Raw genomic sequence first — 9867 nt, 5'->3', positions numbered from 1 at the left:
GGGGTTGCTTTTCAACTGGTATAAAGTGTCAGTTTCAGTGATACAAGATGAGTAAATGCTAGATGTCTCCTCTATGTGACTGTGCCCATAGTTAATCATACTATGCAATATATTGGAAAATGTGTTAAAAGGATAACTCTCATGTTAAATGTTCTTACAGCAGTTTAAAGAGCTCTCAACAGCTTAGGGTGATTCAGCAGAAACCACAGCATAATAAACGTTGACTGTAGGTGGTACCATTGCTGTCTCATTTCGTCACCTTATTGCCCTTTGGGGAGTGTGGGTGGAATGGGGGAAGCTATTACTTCATATCCATAAAAGACCAACAGAGAGTCTTCTAAATTTTATTCAGCATGATAGAAATACATCAGTGATAGAGGTGACAAAGAACTTGATTTGAAGAACAAAATAAGTCTCAGGGGTACAGAAATGGATGCCAACCATATTCCGCTTTACCTAAATGCAACTATGGCTGAAGATAAAGGTGACCTATGAGCATACTATAGAAAAAAGAAGTAACTGGTAGATCTCAGAAAATCATTTGTAATCTTAACTTTCATGAGATGGGGCAAGGTTACTTTTGATCCAAGTCTGGTATCTCTTAGTCAGCAGGGTGTAGATTCCAGGCTTTTTGGCAATACCGCACTTATGACCTCCAGAGACTATGGCATGAAAGACACCTTTACAGATCAAGGGGCCACCTGAGTCACCCTGGAAGGAAGAAAATGGGGAGATAGAATGGTGAGAAGAATGGTGAGAAGCTATTGAGATATTTTCCATCCATACTGTTGACTGCCCAAAGGATTATTACCTGAGTCCCTGGTGTCTTTGTGTCCTGAAGAGTGCCTGACACAACCTCAGTATAGGTTTACTGTGTCTCTATTTAGGACCATGTTTCTGTCATCTGTCTATATTCACATCTCTGTCTATGATTATGACTGTATCAATGCCTCTGTTTCTGTCAATGGCTAAATGTTCTGTCTCTAGCTATCTCAATGTACATATATGGATATTCTTTTGAAAATCAGTGACTATTGAACTTTTTAAAAAAATTATTTGTTTATATGAAAAGCGGAGTTATGGGGGTGGGGGATGGAAAAGATGGATCAATCTTCCATCTGGCTCACTTCCTAAATGGCCACCATGGCCATGGTTGGGCCAGGTTGAAACCAGGAGCCAAGAACTTCATCTGGGTCTCCCATATGTGTGGCAGGGGCCCAAGTACCTGGGCCATCCTCTGCTGCCTTTCCAGGTCCATTAAGCAAGGAGGTGGACTTGAAGTAGAGCAACTGAGACTTGAACAAGTGGTCACATGGGATGCCTGTGTTGCAGGTGGTGATTTAACCTGCTGTGTCACAATGCTGGCCCCAACTATTGAACTTCATATAGTGAGGAATGGGTAAACATAAAGTTTGAAATAATCCATGAAAATTTAAAAAAAATTTAAAAAATTATACATTTCATTTTGGTGCTGCTCAAGGCCCAAAATCAAATTGCAGGAATGGAAAATACATTTTTAAAAACTGTACCTTCATGTTTCCCATGTCTCTTTTCCTCAGTGTTAGTGAGAAAATGGAGACTTGACTGCAATACAGCCCTCTGAGATGCTTGTTTAGTGAAAAATTCTTACCTGGCAGGAATCTTTCTGACCTTTGGCATCTCCTGCACAAATCATGTTGTTGGTTATAATAGGGTTGCGGTTGTAGTAACTTGGGCTGTTGCAAAGTTTTCGACTTATCACAGTAACAGTAACTTCTTGCAGGGTATCAGAGGTGCTTAAAAAGTCTGGCTCAGTGGCTCCCCAGCCAGTAACTTGGCATTTGGTTCCAGCTCTAATATAGTTCTTGGATCTTGGGTGGAGCAGCTGGACATACTTGTTGAGTTCCACGGCCGTTTGAAGCTGACAGATTGAAAAAAAATACTTGGTTATCATTCTTTCCCATTTGTATTTGCTTATAAGCCTGTATGTTGCATGTGTGGTCCCTCTGTCTTAACAAGGCATCCCTTTTTTCCTGGATCTACTTTGGTGGCAGCCTGCAGCTGCATTTGTGGTTGTTGCTTTGCTGAACATGCTCTCTATTCCCTGTGGAGCTCTCTGATGCTCAGGGAGGAAGCATCTACAGAGCAGGAATTTTGCCCAGTCTCAAGCGAACTGGCCTTTGCCTTGTATTGGATGGTATTCTGTGGAATGACATCCATAGGTCATGACTTTAAAGGCTGAGTTGTTTCCTGCTCTTTGAGTATGGTCTAGACTGAGTTTGGACTATACTTAGTGTGGTCTAGACTAAGTTGTAACTCACTTCTGAGTCCCTGAAGTCACTTGGTTGGCTCTGTTGTATGAATGACTCTTGTAGTTTTCACTTGCTAATGAGAAAAGCACTTGGGAAGAAAGTTCTCACTGTGGCTCCTCCTCTGTATGTGAGCATCATCGTTAAATTTTCTTGTATAAACATGGCCCTGATGCATTTGTGATGAATTTTTGTTTCTTGGAAGGCGGTATGTGAAGTAACACAAGGCTTCACAGAACATGTCTTAATCAACGCAAACACAGGGAAAGTGCTTGCAAAATGCTTTTGTGTAGATGATGTAAATCATTGAGCCAGGGTATAGGAGAATGTTGGAGAAACTGAAGGAAGACAATGCTACATACCTTAACTAGCATGATATCATGTGATCTAAGACCAGATGGAAATCTTGAGAATGGTATGAATTTTTTAATGGCAAATATTTGTTTGGAGGGCTCATTTTTTGAGAGAGAATGTGCTCCTAAAACCACCATTGGAGACTGGCCTTTGGTAAAGCTAAAAAAGCAAAGAGAATGTGGTTAACAGAATGAGTGGGGAGCGGAGATGGTGGAGAGGGTCATATACATACATACAAAGACCACTTCTAAGATAACCTGTTTAGGATTAGGGGGAGTGACAGAGGTCTCACTGGACCCCAGCATGATTGAATATCAAGACCCATATGACTTGGCTACAATCCCCTCCCAAACCAATTCCCTTGTACTGAAAAACAAAACAAAACATAATTTATACTCTACTGTGGGAAAAAAGCAGTGAAGTCATAACTGACTTAGATAAAGTTTACAAGAAAATTTTGTCCAAATAAAAGAAATTATATTTCTTAAGTTTGCCATTGTTGTAAAATGCATATAATAAAATTTACCATTTTAACTATTTAAAAATGTACATTTTATACTATTGCACATCCATCACTATCATTCACTTCTAGCACTTTTGCATCTTCCCAACATTATATTTCTTTTTTTTTTTTTGACAGGCAGAGTGGACAGTGAGAGAGAGAGAGAGACAGAGAGAAAGGTCTTCCTTTGCCGTTGGTTCACCCTCCAATGGCCGCCGCAGCCGGTCGGCGCACTGTGCTGATCCAAAGGCAGGAGCCAGGTGCTTCTCCTGGTCTCCCATAGGGTGCAGGGCCCAAGCACTTGGGCCATCCTCCACTGCACTCCCTGGCCATAGCAGAGAGCTGGCCTGGAAGAGGGGCAACCGGGACAGAATCTGGTGCCGCGACCGGGACTAGAACCCGGTGTGCCAGCGCCGCAAGGCGGAGGATTAGCCTGTTGAGCCACGGCGCCGGCCCAACATTGTATTTCAATAGTTAAGGTAAAATTATGACTCTAAACTTGTTTTCTGTGTGTCTAGACCTCATTTCAGGAAAATACAGGGATGTAAGGACCATTTCATGGTGGTCATAAATGCTCATATGTTCTGTCCCTTCAATAAGAAAGGTACTCTGGAGAAGAAAGGAAAGGTTTTGGTCAATGCAAAAAAGCCACTATTTTGAAATGAAGCTATTTCAAGGTTAGTAGCCATTGATAATTCCAGTGGTGATTTAGAGAGAACAAACTAGTGAGTCAGGTAAAGAAACACACGTCTTTAAATCCCTAGTTGTACACAGTGCTAGTACCAGTGTTTCAACAATGTGACAATCAATCTGATTAACTGTAAGTTGTATAACATTGCATTTATAGTCAATGATGAAAATAGAAAAGCTGTTTTGGAGATCTTGACTTTGGAACCATTTGTATACTAAAGATTTATCCCATTGCAATATGTATTTTTATGGAAACCACTTCAAATTCTTTTTCAGAATAGGAGAGATTATAAAATAATTGTATTTATTTATTTACATTTAACTATTGTTTGCTTCCTGAAAAGGGAATCAAGGTGGATTATAGAAAAACACATATACTCCAATATACAGACTAATAAAGATGAATAAAAATGAAAAAGAACACAGGAACATAAAGAAAAAGGAAGCAATGACTGTTTCAAGCTTGGAGAATGAGCACATGACTGTGGTGGTGTGGGTTTGCATATGGCAGAGCTGTGACTGCCTGGAATGACCACTTCTTGGTTTCTGCCAGAAGAGTTTACTTTGGGAATTCCAGCTCTATTTGTTGAAAACGTTGCCTATTGCAAAATCAGAATAGGGCTGCAATTTCTCATGGGATGTGGATTGGATTTCCTAGGACTGATGCAAATTCAAATCCAACATACCCACTAACCCCAAGGCTTTGGAAGGGACGGATGATGTCCCCAAGATGAACACGGTAGTAAAAAGTCGGTATGTACATAAACAGCTCACACCAGGAGGGCTGTGTGGTACAAATGCATAGTGTAGGGCCCGGATTCTCTTGAAGGGAGTGGTGCTGAGAACATTTTTGGTTTTCTTTTATCTTTTACTCATTTCCTTAGCTAGCTATTGCCTTTGAAATGTTTTGGTTATTTTCATTTCCACTGGGACATGCTAAGACCAAAAACAACCCACGTAATGCTTTCTAAACGTTCAGTTTCCAGATACCCTTCAACTGTAATCTGTACTAGCAAGGTCAAGTTTTCTGTCTGTGGTATACCTGGAATTAGCCAAGTTCCAGGATTTCACTTCCTTAGCTAAAGCTCGCTCCAGACTCCACAGAGAGGAGACATAACAATACCGGTATCTTTCATTCGCATATACAGTATTTCTCCAAGTGTGGTCCTCAGACCTGTTTTAGAATCACCTGGACGTGTTATTGATAATGGAACTTCCTGAGTCTCCCCTTGGATTTACCTGGACAGAATTATGTTTAGAGCAGAATCATAGTGTTGCTGACAGTGAGTTTTTGGTCATCTGCTGAAGATGGCTGTAAACATTGTCTCAATAGTGCCCAACAACGACCTGTCTTGTTGAAGATGATGGGACATGCACTCCTCACTAGTTGAAGGTGTTTTCTGCCTGCTTCTAGGTGACACACCTCATATATAGGGAAAACAGGACTCAAATTCAGCTTTTGTGACTCCACCCCCCGTATTTTCCCTCAGTTCCTCTTTAACCCCAGGCCAAGCCCTTCTGCTTCTCTGCCTGCCTGGATCCCAAGCACTGTTTCTGCTTAAACTCACTCAGTGAGGTCTGATCACAAAAGGTGGGGTTCCCGTTTCTTGGAGGTCTCCCTTGTCTAAGCCAGAGATGGATACTGTTGGCTGTCAGAAAGGGTGCATCCCTCAGTCCCATCTCATCAACATAAGTGGCTCATTCGTTGAGTTACTCAGTTCCTATCACAGAAGGCACACATAGTCAGACAATACTTGGGGTGGGCATTTGGCCTAGTGGTTAAGATGCCTGAATTTCATGTCAGAGTGCCTGGGTGGGAGTCCACCCTCCTGATTCGCACTTCTTGCTGATGCACACCCTACCAGGCAAACAGGTGATGGCTCAAGTAGGTGGATCTCTACACCCACGTGGGAGACCTGGATTGAATTCTCAACCTCCAGGTATTTGGGAAGTGAACTAGCAGATATGCGTTCTCTTTCTCTCTGCATCAAAATAAAGAAAGAAATAAAAAAATAAATAAAACTAGCTAACATCTATTTAGCTCTGTGTTCTGTGTTCTAAGTGTCTTACCTATTTCTCCTCATTTAAGCCTCCCAACAGCCCTATGAGGGAGGTATTAGGATAATCTCCAGTTGAGGTTCAGACAAGTTAATACACTTGAGAACACCCCAGCGATATTAAGTGGAGGCTCCAACACGCAAACCCAAGCAGGACCAGAAGTTAGTTGCTTGCATTGAGTATGTTTATCCGTGTTGGAGATGGAGTAAGGCTGCATGGAAAGAGCTATGGAAGATTCAGCCTACTAACTTGCTAGGCAGGTGGGAGAGGCAGTAAGGCTTAGTGCAAGAGGGCATTGGAGGAAACTTAGGAGGACCATGGACACCAACTGGTGAGAGTTTTGCTTCTGGTGAGTTAAAATGCTGAAAATGAGATTATACACAGGGAGACTTGACTGGTTTCCTTTGATATTTGACATGGTAGCTAATAAAGGGGTCCAGGTACTAAAAGAGGAGCAGTGTGGGTGGGTGGTGAGAAGGGAGCACCCCCAGAGTTGGCTCATTTCACTGTTCTATCAAGAGACAGAGAGAGAGAGAGAGAGAGAGAGAGGCCTGAGGTTAGTAAACTATTCCCACAGGACACTTGGGAGTACATTTGTGGGAAGCCACCATTGAACTATTTCCTAAATATTTTGAATTTCATAAAGCTTAATATTTTTCCAAGCACCAATCTGCCTGCATTTTTACACCCAAGTGTCCTGTGGAGGAAATTTGATCCACATATTTTGGAGTTCTTTATACTCCAGCCATTGAAAATGGTATTTAGCAATAGTTTTTGTATTTCTTTTTAAACTCCAAGACCTCTCTTCAGGTTTGTTTTTTTTTTTTTTTTTTTTTTTTTGTCTCTTTTTCCCAATTTGGGAACCCACTTCTCTTGAGTTAAATATGCTTGTCAAAATCTAAAATTCAAGCTAATATTATTTATTTTCCTATAGCATTTGATGGTTTGTGAAGGACTTTTTTTGCACATGGTGTTTTAGGTATAGCAAAAATAAATCCATAAATAAATACAGTCCTCCAATTCATTTCCTTCTTTCCACCCAGCATTTGTTGAGCATTTGTAAGTCAAGCTCGGTATTTGGGGGAAGATCTAGTCCCTTTGAATATGGGCCATAAGCATCTTTGAAGACATGTGCAGTTTGCAAGGGATGAACATTTATGGCCCGCTACCCTCTGCCCCACAGGTCCCGAGGGACCATGTTCCCTGGGGAGAGGGACAGATGTGGTGGGGTTGTGAGGGCACTTTCTGTGAGGGCAAGAACCCCACTTACATAGTCATATGAGACTGCAAACCAGCAGCATGCTATTTACAAAGAAGACACAAGTTCTCCCTGTTTGCAGGCTTCCAAACTTCCAGTGTGTATTCAGAGAGTTCATTTAATTGGGACAATTAGACAAACTCCCAAGGCATGGTGAAGTGAGTCAACTGAGCTATTTTACCTGGATCCAGCTGCTACCAGGAGAACCATTCATGGGGGCGAAGATGGACTCTGAAGTGCAAGGAGAAGAGACGGCTCTGTCTCAGCTTGCTCAGGCAAGGAGCAAGAAAGCAGACACAAGCACAGGTAACTGAACACCCCGGGCTTTATTAACTGAGATAGGGAGTCCTAGACTGAAATGGACTTTCAAAGGTTCGACTCTGTCTTCAGAAAAATTTTCATTCTAGGAACTCCAGAAAAATACCTCTCTCTTTATCTCTTCTTACAAATAATCTATTAGCTATTTTTTTCCACCTGGGAACACTGTTGCTGTGATTTCCAAACTGTGGGCCTCAGATTGGAAGCAAGGTATATAGAAACTGACCCACAAAACACGACACACACACACACACAGATACTAACAATAACATTGAATATGCTCTGTATGCTAAAATACTTAAATAGGTACTATTGAATGTTCAAAAATCACATGAAGCAGGTATACCCACCCCCATTACCTGTGATTTCAGTTACCCCTAGTCAACCAAGGACTAACTATATTAAATGGAAAATTCTAGAAATAAGTAAGTCCTAAGTTTTAAATAACTGTTATTTCACTTTATTACTATAACTGTTCTATTTTTATAATTACTGTTGTCAATCTCTTCCGGTGCCTAACTTACAAATTAAACTTAATCATAGGTATACATGCATAGGAAAAGGCATAGAATACATAGGGTTCGGTACTATCCATGGTTTCAGGCATCCTCAAAACCTGCGGGTAGGGGGAAACGACTGTACTATTACTATTTTTCTCCTTTTGTAAAATGGAGACGCTGAAGAGCACAGAGCAAGGCCAGGTTGTCGATTTCCTCATGTGCAGAATGACCGAAGATCAGGAATGATCTCCGTTTATTACTGCTGCTGTGTTCCCTGGCACTAGATGGGCGGCTGAAGGTTGTCTAACGTCTGGATTTGCCTACTGGGAGAAGAAATCCAGTTCTCCCTGAAAACAAAAACCTAGGGTAGAAAAGGTGGACATGGTGGTTGACCAGCGACCACAAAATCTTACTGTTGGAATTCTCACCCCCGGGGAAGGGAACTTCTCTTCCAGCAGACCTGAAGGAGAGAGAGAGGTGCATGGGAAGTGTCGGGACTCACCGCGCGTGGCAGTGGGCTGCTGTCAGCACCCACTGTGGAGCGATCAGGACTCCTCCGCAAGCGTGAATGCCGCTGTACTGAATGGAAGCCATAAACGGCCTGGAGTGAGGGGGCACTTCTCTCCCTCCAATAATCTCCATATCGGAACCTACAAAAGGAAGCTCCAAGATTTCACACAAACATCCAAGCGCTTTGCTTCATGTAATTCTTCCAATAGACAGACACTATACTATTTTCAAAGATTAAAAAACAACCACCTTAGCTAACAGTTCTTGTAACTTTGCTGATAAATGATTTTATGATACAGCAGAGAGGGATAGAGATGATTGTGAAAATCATTTTCATCTACAATGTAATAAGATAACCACTAGAAATTTATTGAATGTTTACACATGAGCTCTATATATTAGATACTTACACTCTGTAGTCACACAAGCCCCAGCTACTAGGACAAAGAGAAAAAAAGAAGAAAACCTAACCATTTGAGTGATTTAGATTTAAGAAGCCCAGATGAAATACTCTGATCTTGTTGACCAAGGAAGATGATTCTGAAGACTGAATTTTGTTCTTGCAAGTTTTAATTTTTTCACCACAAGTACTCAAAAGTTGAGCTTTTTTTTTTCACACCTAAGTTTAGAAGTGTATACATCAGCTTAGGGAGTTGTCAGTTCTTTTTTTTAAGAGAGAGGTATGTGTGCAATAATGAACTCATTTCTGGAGGCCACCATCTGCATTATCTGAGTAACAACAACCATGCAGGGTGAATGAATACATAATATCCAAGATATAAGAACTCAATGAAGTGGCAAAGTTTGAAGATATTCATTGCTCTAAAGCAATACTACTATGTTTCCTGGCATAAATGGTGCCTGTCATATTTTAGTGCTCTCTATTTTTTCTTTTAGACATAGATTTATGAAGAAGAGAGACAAGGAACCTTGCACAGATCATGGTTGCTTTATAGCATGGCTTAACTAAAGTCTAAACATCACCCAGAGAAAGCCATATGTTTTGTAGCAAACTTGTTGCTAGTCATGCCATTTCCTCTAAATATGACTAAATTTGGTTAAATTTTAGTTTCATTTTTGAGAGATTTAATCATGTTATTAAAGAGGAACATTGGCAACATATTTTTGATTTGGAGTTTCTCTTTTAATCATTTTTAATTAAAAAATGACCATGTGTTTATTCAGGGACTTTATAATAATGTCTCTTAAAAATCAAGGACTGTATTTTGTCATTCTGCCCAGGAAGAGACGACAATACGTTGCCAGGTCTCCCAAAGTGCTTTCCCTTTTACTACAAAAGGTGTTAGACTTAGGATTCTACAAGATTCTGTTTGCACTGGTATTGATCAACAGTGCAAACATTACAAAATCAATGCAAATAGATAAAGC

General features: G+C 40.9%; 1 protein-coding gene across 1 annotated transcript; it reads right to left on the bottom strand.

Moving 5' to 3' along the window:
- Positions 1 to 549: 549 nt before the first annotated feature.
- GZMK (granzyme K) lies at positions 550 to 8952 on the bottom strand. The gene is made up of 5 exons (XM_062212435.1): positions 8889 to 8952; positions 8471 to 8618; positions 2651 to 2801; positions 1631 to 1900; positions 550 to 711 (listed from the first exon to the last, which is right to left on the bottom strand). Exons 1-5 carry the CDS (start codon positions 8950 to 8952, stop codon positions 550 to 552), a joined length of 795 nt encoding a protein of 264 aa, XP_062068419.1.
- Between the last annotated feature and the right edge of the window lie 915 nt (positions 8953 to 9867).

The sequence above is a fragment of the Lepus europaeus genome, chromosome 15 (assembly GCF_033115175.1).
Source record: "Lepus europaeus isolate LE1 chromosome 15, mLepTim1.pri, whole genome shotgun sequence".
Lineage (NCBI taxonomy): Eukaryota > Metazoa > Chordata > Mammalia > Lagomorpha > Leporidae > Lepus > Lepus europaeus.
This window is presented reverse-complemented; position numbering and strand designations above follow the sequence as displayed.